This window comes from Ciona robusta, chromosome 1, assembly GCF_009617815.1.
Source record: "Ciona robusta chromosome 1, ASM961781v2".
NCBI lineage: Eukaryota > Metazoa > Chordata > Ascidiacea > Phlebobranchia > Cionidae > Ciona > Ciona robusta.
The window spans coordinates 1,289,703-1,308,247 of NC_143235.1; the positions used below are offsets into that span (position 1 = coordinate 1,289,703).

At 34.7% G+C, this 18,545-nt stretch overlaps 2 protein-coding genes and 1 pseudogene across 2 annotated transcripts in view; 1 reads left to right on the forward strand and 2 right to left on the reverse strand.

The window, feature by feature from the left end:
- The window catches only part of LOC149741169 (somatostatin receptor type 5-like), a 13,410-nt gene extending 12,124 nt beyond the window's left edge, over nt 1–1,286 (forward strand). The window contains exon 12 of the mRNA XM_089875284.1: nt 307–1,286. Within this exon, the coding sequence (XP_089731410.1) occupies nt 307–330 (24 nt within the window). The 3' untranslated portion in view covers nt 331–1,286. The remainder of the gene's footprint in view (nt 1–306) is intronic.
- Nucleotides 1,142–16,865, reverse strand: LOC149741170 (protein timeless homolog). The gene is made up of 27 exons (XM_089875155.1): nt 16,315–16,865; nt 15,761–15,914; nt 15,238–15,355; nt 14,567–14,772; nt 14,168–14,282; nt 13,742–13,875; nt 13,186–13,362; nt 12,544–12,717; nt 11,976–12,110; nt 11,412–11,515; nt 9,793–9,937; nt 9,266–9,413; nt 8,976–9,136; nt 8,434–8,531; nt 7,942–8,056; nt 7,377–7,545; nt 6,934–7,121; nt 6,471–6,553; nt 5,981–6,101; nt 5,273–5,349; nt 4,613–4,706; nt 3,948–4,015; nt 3,621–3,692; nt 3,416–3,541; nt 2,646–2,764; nt 2,225–2,340; nt 1,142–1,626 (listed from the first exon to the last, which is right to left on the reverse strand). The coding sequence occupies exons 1-27, from the start codon at nt 16,394–16,396 to the stop codon at nt 1,563–1,565; spliced, it is 3,363 nt and encodes a 1,120-aa protein (XP_089731281.1). The 5' UTR covers nt 16,397–16,865; the 3' UTR covers nt 1,142–1,562.
- LOC149741171 (folylpolyglutamate synthase, mitochondrial pseudogene) lies at nt 16,384–18,385 on the reverse strand (annotated as a pseudogene).
- Nucleotides 18,386–18,545: the final 160 nt, after the last annotated feature.

An 18,545-nucleotide genomic window follows, 5' to 3' on the forward strand; every position in this document is an offset into this window, starting at 1 on the left:
AAAGGTCCTTATTGGTTGTTGTCTGAATTGAAATTTAAGCTTCAAAAATAATAATAATCGCCCACAAAGTCAAACATTCGTGGTAACTCGTGTATACGGTTACTGATGTATGAAAAAGGTCACCAGTGTTGTAACGATTGTCCTTGCCCCACAAGGCGAAGGTAAATAAGTACATACATGGTAACTCGTAAGCGGGCATGAGGTGTATGAAACAGAACACCCGTGTTGAAATGATTGTCGTTGCACAGTCACACAAAGTCAAAAAAGATACATTCGATCATTCATTTATGTTTTATGTTTATCCAGGAAAACCATGAGGTTCGATTATGAAACTATCCATACTGTGACTCCATTTCATGAGCTTCACTATATTAGAATTGATCAAAGAATCCAAAGATATGTGGGCTTATCTAGCTTTACACAAGTCGTATTGTCGCCTATGTAAATACACTGAATCTTGTATTTAAGCTTCATCATCGCGTATTTATCCTCGTGTGTCAGGGAAACTTGGTGCGTTTAAAATCATCGCATTGTAAGCCATACATCGTGGCGTTTATTACTCGTGTAGCTCTTGCCAGTTGTTTGGTAGTCGTGTTTTTTATGTTTCGAAGTTTTAATGCGGACGTAAAATATCATTCACGGGCTAATGCAGCTTTGGGGCAAATAAACGCCGGGTGTATATTGATCAGGAAACACACGAACAAATTATAAACAATATATAGAAACATCAGAACTTGCTATCTCATACGGTAACGACACAGTTAGCTACAAAATCGTCTAAAATATCGGGGGGGGGGGCATTATCAGGGGGTTCCCCGTTATACTGTCACCGGCGAGAGCCGAAATATTAGTTTGTTACGTAATAAAGAGCGCTGTGAGTCTGTTTTATTCCGATATACCGTGGTCGAAAGCGGAACTATTGGTGTAACAAAGAGTCTTGTGCGCCACGTTGTTTCATTCGTTAAAAATGTCGATCCCAGATGAAGAGCTAACGAAGTCAAATAACGCAAGATTGCCAGATTCTGCCCTGAGCTCCACCACTTAGAAACGCGGAAATTACTCTAAAAATGGAGTAAGTGCACTGTGCCATACATCATACATAAATGTTTTAAACACTTACGCTTTATGTATTGAAAACTAATTATGAATGAATGAAAAATTTTATTCATTGTCATTGAATTGGAAGTCTTGCTGTTGATACAGATTACAAAAGAACAGAATATAGAAGAGAATGGTTAAGAAAAAGGTTTCAACTACCTCCTTCCTTTAAAAAGAATATAAAGTTCTCTCTTCTTTTTTTTTCAAAAAAGAAAAAAAACAAATTTCTTCTATTGTTTTAAGAAAAAAATATCTCTTTTCTTCCTTCTTCTAGGAATAAATCCAAAAAGCTCTCCTCCTGACAACAAGTTTTTCAAAGTTCCCTTTTTTCAAAATAGAAAGAAAATACATTATCTCCTACTGTTTTGTAAAAAAAAGTTCTCTTTTTTTCCTTCTTCTAATAAAGTGTTATCTTCTCTTGACAACTAGTTAGAAGATATACAAGACAATCAACCAACACAATGTTATTCATCGTCATCAATAACCAGCCTCCGTTGTTTCTTTTCACTTGGCTGGATTTCCCCTTCACTAAAAACAGTGTTTCCAAGTAAAAAACAACAGTAATGCACAATAAAAAATCAACGCACAAATTCTTTTGGTAAAACTAAATAACCATTATTAAAATTAATGGACTTAATAAAAAAATAACTCACAAACTTTTTATGTTAGGGTAATACTAAACACAACCAACATTTAAATTAATTTAGACTTACCAGCTCTGCTGCTCATATATAGTTATACAGATAACTAAAAACTCCTTTTTATTATTTCTCTCCTTGCAAATTCGAACATAAATTGGGTAAATTAAGTTTTAAAAATTAAGTTTTAAAATCTGCCGTAGGGCAAACAATGTAAAAGTAAATCCTGCTGATTTTGCTACCAGGCATAGTTTAATCTAATGTAGAAATTGGTTCTGTGACACAACAATGTATTCCATTATGCCAATGTCCACTGAACACAGATACTTTATTAGAGATCTTCATTTTTCAAAATAATAAAACTTGTATTTTTACACTAAAGGGATAAACTCATTAATCTAAAATAAGCCTGATCTAATGCTAGCTTCTTCTGAAATAACTTTACTCATCTGAAATCTAACAAAACTTTGCCAAACAAACATTAATACCTCTCTGATGATGTTGAAGGCATTCGTTGCCTCTTATTGGTCGTTGGTTTCAACTTTGAAATTGAATCCTCGATTTTGATTGGAGACATGGAACCAGGGATCCTCCAATAGCGTTCCTGAAATTCGGGAAAATGGAAATTTAAATAAAACATTTTTTACACACATTTTTCTCTCCTCTGATATAAAAGTGTTAATTCAATTTGTACATGCTTGAAATAAAATTTAATAAAAGCCAAATAAGTCTATAATAAGAATCACCCACAAAGTAGCAAACTTGGTAACTCGTAAGCTGGCACGAGGTGTTAGAACACCCATGTTATAACAACTGTCATTTCCAAGCCACGAAAAGATAAATAAGTTACATTCATCATTCATTTATTCATAATACAAGTTATAGGTCTTATGTGGCCAGTTCATATACTTGTTCATTGTCTGGTGGTTGGAGTCCTAACAATTTGAGCAACTTTTTAAAGTGACGATCGTCAAGTGCAGATTCTTGGTCTTCAGTGACAGGTACAAGTGGAACTGGTTCAGCTGTCTCTGTGAGTGTTTTAATACAGTGAATATGTATCGATGTATGTATATGACGACACTTGTATTATTAACAGTGATGAAATATGTATACAACACTATGATTCTTGAAAAGGGGAATATTGTTTAGCTTTAAACTAAGCTAATAGGTTGTGCGGTAAAACGAGGTGTATAAACCGGAACACCCGTTGTATATATACTGTCGTTTTCCAGCCACGCAAGGATAAGTTACATTTATTCGTTCATACATGACATTATTCTATTAGGGAAGGTTCTAAAATGCCAGGGAACCTAAGACTTAAGCCAAAGTAGGCCCATTACCCCGACACCCAGGGTGATACAACTTCACCAGATGTTAAAGCCGGTTGCTTTCACAAAGTGGGCGACAAGGCTCTTAATGGTAATGGAGATCTTCCCTTGAAAGCTCGGGCAAGGATAGAGCAATGACAATATTATACATGCAGAGGTGTACAATACTATACAACCCAAAATATTTACATTCTCCACATGGCATTACAGCTTATTTTGCAACAAAGGAATTACGTTATGTTGGTTTTTTCCGCCAAGGTTCCCACCCCCATAATTCAGTTTGAAACCAAAAACCTCGATTTAAATAAAATAACAAAAAAATTATTTAACAAAAAAAATTAAAATGCTCACCATCATTATTTAAACCACTTCTATCTTCGAGAGCATTTTTCAAACTTGTTTGTATCCAAGCAACACAATCTTCATCGCCATGGTTACAATAGTCTCGTATCAGGCTGCTACATCGCTCAGCTGAAACTAAAAGAAAAAAACTGTAAATAAGTGTTTTTAATTTTGTAAAAAAAAATTGTTTTAATATTTTTTTTATTGTTTTAACCTGTTTCGTCAACTTCACTTTCTTCATCACTGGATGGCGCTGAAGGTTCATCTTCGGAATCGCTCCGACCACCTGAGGGAGTTGTGAGTCAAAACTAAAACTTACGTTAAATATTGATAAGTTGCGTTCGCGCCATCCCTACCCTTTAAAAAAAAAAATAAATAAAAAAAAAAAATATTGATAAGTTAATGCTGTGGTTTAAATACAATTCTCTTTAAACTGTTTTTTATAAATGTTGCCAATGTCTAGGTAAAACAGGACCAATTAGCCGGAAAAAATATTTAAGCCTTAGAGCCACAACTTAAATAAAATATTAATGTTTCAAACCAATATGCATTGGTTCAGCTTGTTTGTTGTTTCTTGGTGTCGTTTTCCTTTTCTTATGAAGCTCTTTTCTGAATAAAAAATAGAAAAAACAAGAATAAGTGAATGTAACTTAGTCATTCTTACATGGCAAGGCACGAAAGTCGTTAAAACGGGTGTTTTGTTTCATACACCTTGTGCCCACTTACAAGTTACCCTGTATGTAACTTTGTGAGTGCCTAATTTTTGTTTTTATTTTAATGTATGGCTGAAGTGAAACAACACATAAATAACCACTGGGTTGGAGCTATTACTGTTAAGTGTCTTGCCCAATGACACATACGCCCACAATGGTAGCAGCGGCCAACTTCAAATCCACATTTTTTTACTTAGAGCTAACCACTGTATCAGGAATAAAAACACTTAAATATATGAACTTTAAACACTAAAAGACATAGATATAGTAAGATGGGGGAAGATGAGACACCTTAATTTCCAAAATATCCTGATCGTGTTTTAAACAATAAACAATGGTCTATGGGAGTAGTGAGAATACAGTTTTATATTTCTTTAAATGTTCTTTGTTTACTACTAAATGTGGTGAGAAAACAGAATGATAAGGTGTTTCCACCCTGCTGTATGTTAGTTTTACAATACTAAAAGTTTAAAGCTGTGAAAATATAAGTCACCTGTCATTGACTAAACCAAGAGCAAGAACTTTATTGATGACAGTTGCACGTGGTTTCTTGTTACTCATCATCTGTAAAATGTTTCCAATTGGGTCTGGTGGAAAAGATGGATTAATATTAGTTGTTGTAATATTTTAGACAAAATGAAATTGTGTTTTATATTTGGGGCGCGTTAAAACTTAAAAGTATTTATAAAAATAAATATTGCTAAGTGAAAGTTTGTACACTTTAACTAATTTAATATAACACAGAATTTAATTTATCTTTTCAATATTAACAGATAAGATTATGTTACTTAGAAAAAAAACAAAAAAGGGGATTCAAGGGCAAAACAATAAAGTTATTTGAATTTTAACAATGCTATAACATACAGTTTGAGTCAAACATAAAAACATAGGAATATATAGTAAGGATCTGGTGCGACAAAACATAACAGACAAAACCAAGTCCAACCCATCCCATGTTTAAACCATTGGCTGGACTTGATTTTTGTCTATTACATTTTCGTCGCACCAGATCCTAACTGTATTTCTTTTCACAAGAATCGTTTAATTCTATGAGCACCAGATCAGGGTCAGATTCCCAGAATTTATTAGTTGCAGAAATAACAGCATAGAAATAAACATATAATAATAAACGCATAGGAATAAACCAACATACCACTAGAGCTTTTAAATTCCTCCACCAATATCTTAAGTTCATTCACATCGTCCTCCCTCCATGCAACTGACTTTGTTCTGTGAAATATTTGAATATTACAAGGTGGAAAAAATTGAGCTTGTAAAAATAAAACGTAAGATATTGATTTTAAAGTTATATCGTGGAAACACTTTAATTCTGTATAAAATTAAAATACAAGATCAAAGCATTAACTTTTATTTTATATTTTATAAATTAACTTTTATTTTATAAAAGTTAAATTAAACAGTCAGAGACAGGAGTAAAAGATTTAGAAGCATCTGTGTTTACTTCAACAGCCAAGATGCCGATGTTTGGACATCACCAGGGATTAAAGTTTGAGATAAAACAACAAAAAATTATAATGTGATGTATAGAAAATATTTTATAACCCCAATATTTTTGGTGCAACAGCCACGTATTTTAACAACTGTTGTTTTGCTGTTGATTTCCTTCTTTTCATTCTTAAATAACACTCGCATAAAGGAAAGCATACTTTTATTCTATTTTTTCGCCCCATTAGATAGTAAACAAAAAACATGCAAAGAATTATAAAACCGTGACCTCACAACTTCTATAGACCGTTGTTAATTGTTTAAAACATGATCACGATATTTGGATATTATGTGCTAAATGTGTCCTGTATTCCCCCACCCTACTATATAGTAACAATATTTTAACCCAACTTACCCCTTAGCTTTCTTGAGTTCTGCCATACTTTGAGCAAGACCTTGTCTTACGAGTTGTTTACACACCTGCAGTCTTGATCTTGAATCATTGCTGATATCGGATAATATTCCATCTACTGTATCTGGATATAACAGGATATACCATGAGATAAATGTAACTTGCTTTATCCTAGCAAGGCAGGAAAACGACAGTGGTTATAACACAGATGTTCTGTTTCATACACCTGGTGCATGCTTACGAGTTACCATGTAAGCAACTTTGTGGGTGGTTGTTTTGTTTTTTTTATGTATGGCTGATAGTTTGAACAACCTATTAGTGACCACTGGGTTGGAGTAATTGTGTAAGATGGATTACAAACTGTTCAACTTGTAGCATGTTTGTGTTTTAACTATAACATACAAGAAATATGAGTCACATACAGAATCTATTCTATGAATGTACACAAACAGATCATTTAGTTTGAACATAAAAGATAAAGAAGCAGACTTACCAATATCTTGGTCCTTGTATTTATGAAACAACTCTGTGAGTTCAGCCACCTCATCGTCGGTCCAAACAACTTTCGCTGATTTTCTGAGAATCAAAATATTAAATTAATTCTATAGAAAAATGGAAATAAAAACTTTGAATGAATGAATGTAACTTGTAAAACTATATCATTTGCATGGCTGGGCAACAACAATCGTTAAAACACAGTTTTGTTTCAAACACCTCGTACCCTAACGAGTTACTACATATATCTTCGTGGGGAATTATTTTTGGGCAGCCATATATTTGTAATATACGGCTGACATTTTACGAATTTAGACTTTTCCCATAACAGAGTGGGAGCAAAAATTAGATTCTGAGTGGGAGCAGCTGCTTAAGTGTCTTATTCAAGGAAACACGTGTATCTTTGTTGGAATGTAACTTTGTAAATATATAACTTTGTGGAATTTTTATTTTTTACGGACCCCTGCACTGAGGAGAAGGAGCCATATCCTTCTGTGACATCATAAACCTCTGCGGCTGATTGTTTCCAGAATAACATCTCCATGAAAAGTGTTGGGTTCCTTGCTGCCACCTCGTGGAACTTTGAAAGCAGCCAACGAGCAAATGTGACGAGCTCTTTAGAGGATTTGGTGCTCACTGATGCGTTAACCTGTAACCATAAACAATGGTGTTATTTATGGTACAGGGTGTGCAAGCTATCCTTAGTATTTTGCAAGGGATACCCATAGTTGTCAAACAAGAAACCTCATTGATTAATGTGGTGAATGCAAAATACTTTGGCTCTGCTTTTGATTCTGGGAAAAGCTGCGTTAGGTGTAAAACTAGGACGCTACTGTCACCCCTGTTTAAAAAGTTGAGGTACCATGTCACCTTATATATTAACACATCTTATTTCAAAGTTTACCTTCTGAAACACACGGAATAATGAGACATGGAACAGGAGTCCGTACATCTTGAGTGTAAACCCTACTCTGTGGAGCATTTTAACCAAACAGTGATTCACGTGTTCATCGTTTTGATCAAATTCCTTGAGTAAACGAACATATTGGACCATGATGCGAGAATCCGCAAACCTGGGAGGATGAATGTAACTTATTTACCCTTATGTGGCGGGGCAGAAACGATTGTTACCACATGAATACTACAGTCCTTATAACATAAGCTGGCACGAGTGTTCTGTTTTATACACCTCATGCCCGCTTACAAGTTACCATGCATGTAACTTTGTAGGTGATTGTCTTTTTAATTTCATTGATATTTCATGTTTGGACATCCCATAACAGATTACTGGGTTGGAGCACTCTACCCTATTCCGTCTATGTGAATTAGGTATTTGTCGAGCCCCTAGGATTTGGTGTCAGATTTGGCCAATTATCACAACAGCAACAGCCAGACCACTACGTACGTTGTTTATATGAACAAGGTAACTACTATGCTCTGGACAAAGATTATCAACTGATGCAACTCACTTTTTCAAGTAGTCCTGGTAGTTGAATTCCACTTCTGTACTCCTGGGAGGAGGGAGAACCTCCTCATCACTCTCCTCTTCTTCACTCTTTTCATTATCCTGAGGAGCAGCTACACCTAAAAAATAAAATTAAACAAAAAACATTATTTTTTCCCCCTAAATAAAAGAATATTTTTAAATATCTAAAAAATATATTTTTTCTGTCTCCATCAAAAACATATCTATTTTTTAAATTTGAAATGCACAGACTTAAAACCAACTTTTTAATAGGGTATATTAAACACCGCCATGCAAGGAAAAATAAGTTAAATTTATTATTATAAATATTATTGGAATGTATCCACTACCCAGTTATTAATATTATACTTATTAGAATATATAAAAACACCCATGTTATAAGTATAATGACTGTCATTACGCCACTGCGGGAAAATAAAAGTCAAATTCATTCATTAATATTAAACTAACATTCAGCTGCAAGTGTTAAACTAACTTGTAAGATCCGCGAGGCAAACTTCTTGTAATGAAGTGAGTTCTTCATCTGAAGTCATTGTGGCCGAACCAAATATTTGCTTCTCTGGCCATAGTTCCCTGAAGATATTCATTAATTTAAATGGGGTTCACCCACCTTATTAAATGGGGGTTAATAGAATCAAAGGCTAACTTTGCATTTACCCATTTATAAAAATAAAAAAATATCATTCATAAATTTATATTTTTTTAGCCTACATGAAAATAAATGACAATTTTAAATGGGGCTACTATAGAAGGCTGGCCACTTGCATTTGTGCCGGGTGCGGTTTTAATAGGCAAAGAGAATATTATTTTTGTGACTTTAAAGACCAGAGCTTTTAGAAATATATACAGGTGTGGTGCCTTTGCAATTAACCATTTATGAAAATAAAAAAATATTATACACTCAAATTTATATTTACTTGCATTTTATGAAACTTATATTTTTGTAAGAGCAATAATTTTCCAAATAACAGGCGTCTATAAAAATAACTTGTAAAAATATCCTGAAATATCTCCTACCTTGCTACTCGCAGCGTGCTTACTGCCTCGCTACACCGACCAGCGTGAATATATCGTTGTATTTTCACCACCGTGGTGCGCTGTTGCTCCTCTTCTGTTTGATCAGATGTGGGATCAAAAATGTCCGCCGCGAGAATTTCAGAAGTTGCCGGGGAAGTTTCCTGTTCAAGTGCATTATGGGTAGAAATATGTAAGATTTGGAAATATAACACTAATAGTTTTTTGGGAGTTTTTAATTTAAAGTGTTTTTAAATGTAAGTTTTAATATTTTTTAGTCTTTTAGTAAAAACCTGCAGAAATTCTCTAAGTTCCGTTTGGACTTCCCCCCACTTTAATGCTCTTTCTTCTTCTGTTAAGTTATTCTCTCCCATTGGTTTCTTTGCCTTTTTCTTTTTTTTCTTGCTTCGAATTCTCTTCTCAACAACCACTGTGTTATCTCTGCAAATAAAAAATAAAAAAATAGAAAATATTACCTAAGTCCTATTTTCTCTTAAATTAAGCAAATTCTAAAAAACATTCTAAATATTTGTAAATATTATCTAAATTAAAAATTTAAATTGTGTAAAAAAATTACTATATACAGGTCTATTTTCTTAAAAAAATGTTTTATAGAGAAATTCAAATTTATTTGAGGAGCATTATACAAAAGTAAAGTCACACTAAGCAGTGAGATATCTAATCTAAAATAGCACTGGCAGGCCAAATATTCAGCTAAACAAATTTTGGATTTTTTTTTTTCTAACACAGGTAACAGAAAAACTAAAGTCAGTTATTACTACATCAAATATTTTTATAGAAAATAATAAAACAAACTAACTTGCAATAATTTTCAAACATTTTTAGAAACAAATGAGTCGCTTTGACGACGTCTTTCAGGAAACCACGAGTTTGTTTCCTTTCGTCAAATTTTCGAAGCAAAGTTAGAAATATTTCTCTGTATTCGACCACATAGAAGATATTGTCTGTTGATAAATTATTATTGTTAGTATTGTTCTATTCTATATGGGTGACGTCCTACAGTGAGGCATGCCATGGGACCTGGGATTTAGTCCAGAGTTGCCCATTACCCCAACATTGTATATGCACATTCTATTATATATGGGTCAGTCTCTACAGTGTAACATGCCATGGGACCTGGGATTTAGTCCAGAGTTGGCCCATTACCCCAACATTGTATATGCACATTCTATTATATATGAGTCAGTCTCTACAGCGTAACATGTCATAGAACCTGGGATTTAGGCCAGAGTTGCCCATTACCCAACATTGTATATGCACATTCTATTATATATGGGTCAGTCTCTACAGTGTAACATGCCATGGGACCTGGGATTTAGTCCAGAGTTGGCCCATTACCCAACATTGTATATGCACATTCTATTATATATGGGTGAGGTTCTACAGTGTAACATGCCATGAGACCTGGGATTTAGGCCAGAGTTGGCCCATTACCCAACATTGTATATGCACATTCTATTATATATGGGTCAGTCTCTACAGCATAACATGCCATGGGACCTGGGATTTAGTCCAGAGTTGGCCCATTACCCAACATTGTATATGCACATTCTATTATATATGGGTCAGTCTCTACAGCATAACATGCCATGGGACCTGGGATTTAGGCCAGAGTTGGCCCATTACCCAACATTGTATATGCACATTCTATTATATATGGGTCAGTCTCTACAGCGTAACATGTCATGGGACCTGGGATTTAGTCCAGAGTTGGCCCATTACCCAACATTGTATATGCACATTCTATTATATATGAGTCAGTCGCTACAGCGTAACATGTCATGGGACCTGGGATTTAGGCCAGAGTTGGCCCATTACCCAACATTGTATATGCACATTCTATTATATATGGGTGAGGTTCTACAGCGTAACATGTCATGGGACCTGGGATTTAGGCCAGAGTTGGCCCATTACCCCAACATTGTATATGTACATTCTATTATATATGGGTCAGTCTCTACAGCGTAACATGTCATGGGACCTGGGATTTAGGCCAGAGTTGGCCCATTACCCCAACATTGTATATGCACATTCTATTATATATGAGTCAGTCGCTACAGCGTAACATGTAATGGGACCTGGGATTTGGGCAAGAGTTGGCCCATTACCGAACATAAAGTTATATTTGTTAGTTTTCCCCATCTACTACTTTAAGTAAAGTGAATGAATCTAACTTATTTTATCCTCGCATGGCCGGAAAACAACAGTTGTTATAACACAGGTGTTCGTACACCTCATATCAGCTTACGAGTTACCAAGTATGGTATTTGTGTTTTTTGGGGAGGGGATTTTTTCATTTTTAATGTATGGCTATAAATTTACAGTGTGAATATGCGTTATACCAGCGCGCTTAAAAAAACGAAAAAAAATTAACAAAACTTTACGAGTTTAAAAATGTTTAAAAAATGAAAATCTTACTTAAAATAACTTTCGACGCTTCTTTCAATGAAGTGTCACTCGCTTGTTCCATCGTGTGGACAGTCATCAGGAACTCGTGATAACAACGCAGTGTCAGATGCATTCTGGGTAATAATTGTTGTTAAGACTGTTGTTTTACTGCTAATCCCCTTATCTTTAAGAAACTTCAACTTTACTATCTCATTCGAAGAGGAAATTAATATTAATCTTAGATAAACAACACCAGCCACATCAACCCTACAAATTTGTCTTCTCTCTGTGTTTTAGTTAAATTTAATAAATCATATCATATTCTATGAGTTAAATAACATTCATCTTGAAGCACAAAGGAACGATAAAATACACAACTACAGAACCCTTTACATTGTATTGTACTTAAGGTGTAACAGACTAACGGTCACGCCTTTTATTTAAAACATTTTTACTTTTTTCATCAATCAGCATGTTTCAACAACTGTTGTTTTACCGTTAGTACCCGTCGTTTCACTTTTGTAAACTTTACCGTTCTTCATTGTCGTTGCCGAAGTGATGAAATAAATCTTATTTATTCATTTATTCATTCACCTTTTTCCCCATGCTTTTGCCTCATCTTTGTCTGTTCCCATCAAATCAAAGTAAGTCACCATCTGCATTTCAAGGTAGTGCAGTGTTTCCAGTTGCAGTGTTTCCGATATTAGATCAACACGGAAGTTACAATGTCTGTCATAAATGTATAAACATTTGCTATTCAGCATCATGTGAATCAAAAACAGCTTTTCTGGCAGGTTTAGGAAACCAATTTAAATTTAGCATTCCAAAATATTAAACCTCCTCAAAAAGAGGTGCAAGTAACTGAAGTAAGGATCAAAATTTTCATGTGCTGAAACTTTTGTGGAACCATAATTGTAAATCCCGCTACAGAATTTTAATTGACCCCAAACTTAAAATGGATTTATGGACAAAAGACTAAAAGATTATACAGAATTTTAATTGACCCCAAACTTAAAATGGATTTATGGACAAAAGACTAAAAGATTATACAGAATTTTAATTGACCCCAAACTTAAAATGGATTTTATTTTTAATTGACCTCAAACTTAAAAAATGTTTAATATACCACATACACAGAAAAAATAAACTAAATTTAATCCACCTGTTAAACTGGAGGAAAAAGCTCATGGCCCAGAAGTAATACGTCTCATCGTGATCCTGAGCTTTTTCACGTGATAAACGATCTTTCACGGCTTTCATGAGCACGTTGTATGAAGAGTCAAGCAAGCGAGAACAAAACTCTTTCAAAGTATTTCGGATGTTTAGCGAAGATCGGCTGTTAAGGAAAATTATCTATTTAATTCTAAACTATGACAGAAAATGTTTTAAACCATTTTGGCGGCTAAACCCTTTTTAGGGGCACAAAATATCTATTTAAATGGGAAAATTAAAGGTTTCAAATATGATGGTGAAACAGTAAAAACACAGTTTTAGGTGAATAAATTGTAAAGGTACCTTAATTGAAAAATCGATCAAACTTGCAGTAAATACCGACAGTTATTAAAAATAAAATTGAAATTAAAACAGGTGACATATGCTTAAGCCCATGATGTCTAAAATAAAACAGCTTTACCCTGCTGTTAGGTGTCTATACAAACAAGCAGAGCTATAGTATATTGCATTCACCACATTAATCAATGAGATTCCCTGTTTGACAACTATGGGTGTAACTGCATTTAAACAATGTCCCAAACGTGTGTACCCAAAAATTCAAAAACCATGACGAATAAAACCACAAACACACCATTTCACATCGTCTTGCACCAGAGCTCGACGGTTTCGAGCTTTTTTCAATTTTGCTTTTCCGTCGTCGAACGTAACTTTGTCGCATTGTCGCACCGCCTTATGCACGATAAGGTCCCGCTCATCGGAAATTGATTTTGTGCCACGGTGCACGAAGGTACCTCCAAACCTTGAGTGCCTGTCGTGCAGTTTATTATGAAACATAATGCTACAATAGTGATGTAACAATAAATGAATGAATGTAACTTGGTTATCATCGCGTAGTGGAGCAAAGACAGTCGTTATAACACAGGTGTTTTGTTTCATTAACCTCGTGCCCGCTTAAGAGTATCAAATGGTAGCAACGTTGAAAAATGTTGAAAAAAATATAATTAAAACAGATGATGAACAAGTTACAAAACATTTTTCTGGTCACAATTCAAATGTATTCTATTGTACAAAGATAAGATCCTATGCTATAGCACAGTACGTCAAAAGGCCTAGGAAATATAAGCCATACCAAACACCAATGTAAAATATACTTCCAGATACTCCTATACTTTCACAATCACACATACCAAGGATTCATTTTCGCTCTCATAGCTTTTTTCTTTGTTTCTTCTATTCTCCTCAAGTTCAAAAGTTCGTCTCCTTCTTTCTGCCGCTCACTTTCAGATTTCTTCTTTCCAGTTTTACCGAGAGTCTCAGCAACCTGAGGGGAAATGGTTTTTAATACTATGTAGTATTAATATATCTATATAAACTCAACAGGACTACTGTTACTATATTATACTAAATATATTGTATATTAGTCCTTATTGAGTTTTATGCTTTGTGCTTCTGCAGGTTTTAAGTATTACAGATCTTAATAATCTTGCAAAAAAGAGTCTTTTCAGAACAAACCTTTCTGTAAAGTACATTTTCTCGAGTTTAAATGTTTTTCCAAAAATAGCAACTGCGAAAAAAAATAGTTTGTGTTATTAATTCGAAGCCTATGCTCTTACCTGCTCCTTAAGAAGAAGGCAAATAATCTCGATGATATGAAGACACCATTCTTGCTCTGTAGGGGAACCTGACACATATAGGATGAGAGAATCGATCTCTGCTATGTGCATCTCCCTTTAAAAAAAATGGTTGCAATGAATTAAAAGAAAAAAAAAATTAAAAGGAAAATCTTACTACAAAAATAATATATTGTATACATATATATAAAACTACAAAAATAATGCAGTGTAACCAATAAAAAACAGAACCAGAAAAATAACTAGAAAAATAAATTATATAGTTCACTTTCCTGTTACTTTTTCAAGTATTTATATATATTATATATAATACTTTTCTTTGACATATTATCAAATTTACAAAATATTTTCAGATATTCTGCTACCATTGTAACATCAAACCTGATAATTTTATCGTGAGATGAAAAGTTTGAAGTTTTATCTCGGTCTTCGTTGGTTGGAGGTATATGTAGAAGGTTTCGGATCAAAATCAGAATCCTCTCAACAAGAAGACCAACCTCAGGTCTTCTATCTTCCCACTCCGTCTCAAGGACGTCGTAAACTTTTTGCGAAAGAATTTTCCAGATTTCTCCTCCACTTCCAAAGGCCTAAGACGCATATAGGTGTTAATGAGAAAACAGTGTAGTTAAATCTGTCATTTAATTTGTAAAATGAATGCCTGGGACACATAAGTATTTCATGAGATACAACACAGTGTGTTCATAAGAACCGAAAATCTACAGTGTAGCTGTGCAGGTTAAAAGTACACCTGTCACTTCTAGGTGAACGAAACAAATTGTTTTTTTGCCAAATAATTCTTACAAATTTTATCATTACTGTCAAAAAAATATTAAACAGATTTGCTATTGAGGTTTAAGGTGCACGTGCATCTAGCATATAGGTTCAAATCTGCTCTACAATTGTGTTCGTGGTCCTCGATGTACCATGTCGTGTCATGCCAAAGAATGTAATATATATCTGCCATGCCAATTTCTGGAACAGGAGTGACTTTTTGTGTAGTGGCTGTTACAACAAATTATTCCATGCATTTTCGAATGAGTTATAACATTCACCTCTTTATAACCTTGGTTATACGCAACTATCTGCAGGAAGTGATGATGTAATAAAGTGTCTTTGGGGACTTTCCCTCCAAAACATAACAAAGTGGGTTGTGTTAAATTGACGACCAATCTGTGTGAATATAAGAAGCTTAGTATCAACCAATGTGAAGATATGTGACTGTTGGTAAGCTGATTAGTTTACGAGACGATCTGTTTATTTATTGAACAAACCTAATTTTATTTGGCAATTCCAGTAGAATATTGTAGTTGCTAATTGCCTGGCGCAGTAGCACTGTAAAGTTAGATAAATGGTGACTTATACGCAGCACAAGGACAAGGAGTATGAAACAGAACGAATTATCACGCATAAGCTATTGAGATAACTCTGGGTAATTATTTGTAGATTTTTTTGTAATGTATGTCTGTTAATTTAGAAAATCATACTGGAAAACATTAACACTATTAGTTAGGCAAATAAAACCACTAAGTTACTCTGTAGAGTGATTTAAAACAAACAACTGAAACAATATCCCACCTTAACACAGTTTGAAATAAGTCACCATCATTGGCGTAATGAATCAACAAAGGAATCAAATCATTTTGTAGGATTTGTGATTCACCAAGTTGGATACGAACGCTGTGGTTGTTGTCATCGTTGTGGAGATATTTGATCAAGTATTTGATGCTGTCTGTATAAGTGTGTTAGTTTGTATGTAATATATTATTAATTGTTACGAAGGAAATAAGTACAGCCGAATATATATGTAATATATTATTATTAAGGTCTATTCTTTTTGTATATACATATATATTATTGGGTTAAGTCTATGGAATATATTAGTATTATTAATATGGGCATTATTAATACTAGTATGTTACAGATTGGGCTGGTGGAAAGTGTCAGAGGTTGGTACTGGTAGTTAAAGTTTATTAGTTGGGGGCAGGGGCTGGTGGTTATAGGGGTTAGTAGATAATAGTTACGCCTAGATTTGGCAGATAATGTAGGGGGAGAATTCTTCAGTCTTCACCAGTAGCACCAAGTGTAAATGATATCTGTTCATTTTTAAGTGTTTAGTTTAACTAACTTACCCAAGCAATCAACTTCCTTAAAATATTTGTCATCTTCTAAGTAACCAAGTGAGGCACACGTAGAAAGTATTTCTGTGTTCATATTTTAATCCCATATACAAATAACGGAGTAAAACATGCGCACTTAAAATAAATTTTTCTTTTTTAAGTTTGGAATAATTGGCGCGAAAATAATGGGAATCCCCTACTAAGGATTGACAATTTAATGCATGAAAGGGGACTAATTGCTCGATTTACTTAAATGACTTGATTGCAATATTGCCCCGTTTATTATCGAAAGTAAAAAGTATTAATCGTAAAAAAATACCACCCCAAAAAAATAAAAAAATTCTGGATATATATTTGTAAAATTACACGAAATAGTGTACACCAACAAAAAAAGATGCCAAAACAAAAATACTTTATTTGCATTCGTACATGGTCCCCACAATATACGGGTGGGGGAAGTTGTGACACTTTTAGCACTTAATATCCGAATATCGTGTTTCATAATTGGTCTATGAAAGTCGTGCGGATATAGTTGTATAAATCTTTGATTGTTTACTAGTAAAAATGGGACGAAAAATAGAGTTATAAGGTATCCCATCTTTCCCCACCATACTGTACTTATTTATTTTGTATTGATGTTCTTTAAAATCAAAAGTAAAGAACCGACTAGATGTAAACTTCCGGTTACTAAAACTTGAAGGTGTTTGCCGTTGAAATCCATAGGTGTGTATTCCTGTGTAGATCTTAAGCTGTGTAAATTATTACGGTCACCGACGTCACGATTACCTACCACTGCGGAAAGAGCATCCGCGACTGTAAGAAACGCTGTAGACTTATCGTTCGGTATTGGTCTATTTTTAGAATTGCATATTTCTCTCCACGCGTCGCGGTTTCGAAAAACTTGAAATATTTGGTTTTCAATCGGTATTGAAACGTTGGCTTGGTCAAGGTTCTCCATTGGGCTAAAGGTTGCCACATTTGGGACGAAAATACTCTGCGAAAAGTCGCAAGGAAACAAGATCTGCAAGAACTTTTGGAAGTTCCTCTTAGTTGAAGCGTTGAACATCAGAATTTTCTCGCAAGAGGAGTCGAGGGCCGACTTCTCTTTCATTGTTTCTTCCTTGAACCACTTGGTAGCGCAATGGAGACTTTCTTCAGTATGCGCCCCGTCGATATAAAACGTCACAGAAGGAAATTTAATGACGTGACAACGACCTTCCCATCGACTTGCCTGCAGTGCTTCTTGAACGGTTTGGTTTATAGGAAATATACCCTGTGATGTATGGCTATCTAATGCAGAAGCGACATATTGCTGTGAGGTTCTTTGCAACCAACATTGCGTTAACTGTAAAGCAAGCGAGGCGTTGTACTTCTGATGAGAACCCGCTAAACCGAGATTTAATTTCTTAGCCCCGGGATAAAGATCAAACTCTGGAACAACCATTAACTCAGATCCACTGTCGACGGCTCTTTGTTGCAACACAGACATTGCTTCTTCTGGTTGTGGAACTGTAAAAACAGGGGCTCCTGGTTTAAATATCCCACTTTTGTGCCAAGCAATTTCTTTCAATGAACTTCCGAGGTATTCCGTATGGTCTATACCCAGTGACGTAACACCGCAACAAACGGGAGTGTCAATTACATTTGTTATGTCATAAGCGCCACCTATACTAGTCTCTACAACAGCTACATCAACTGTTTCGTGCTTAAACGCGTAGAATGCCATAGCCGTTAACATTTGAACAAAATTCGGTTTTCTTAACTCGGAGTTCCCGTCATACACCTGCAACAACTCCGATACTTCCCAGAAATATTTGAAAAACATTTCATTCGAAATTGGTTTTCCATTTACCCGAATACGTTCTCTAACTTCGACCAAGTGTGGTGACGTTAAAAGTCCAGTTTTTAGGCCGTGTTTTTGGAGGATACTTTCTACGAAAACACACGTAGAACCTTTGCCTTTTGTTCCAGCAACATGAATTATTTTCATGTCGTCTCTGTCTTGGTCGGTTATTTGCATTCGTCGCATATAGTCCTGCATTAAGTCAGTAACATAACTTGTGCATTTTATTTCAACTGGCATTTCGTGTATTCGCAATGAATTCAATGCTTGAATTGCTGTTCGTTTGTCCAGGGGCTTAGTCGCTTTTCCTCTGTCAAAACAGAGAAACGCTAAAGATAAAACTAAGTATAAAATAGCAATAAATTTAAGCCGTTTCAACCACGTATAATATCGAGTATTG

What these genes read in the sequence shown, in the direction of transcription:
- LOC149741170 (XM_089875155.1), bottom strand. Translation starts at nt 16,396, where the DNA reads ATGAACACAGAAATACTTTCTACGTGTGCCTCACTTGGTTACTTAGAA. An exon ending in TTGCCTCGCGGATCTTACAA is followed by an intron (nt 8,057 to 8,433) that starts GTTAGTTTAACA and finishes TTTATTTTTTAG; the next exon opens with GTGTAGCTGCTCCTCAGGAT. An exon ending in TACCAGGACTACTTGAAAAA is followed by an intron (nt 7,546 to 7,941) that starts GTGAGTTGCATC and finishes TCATCCTCCCAG; the next exon opens with GTTTGCGGATTCTCGCATCA.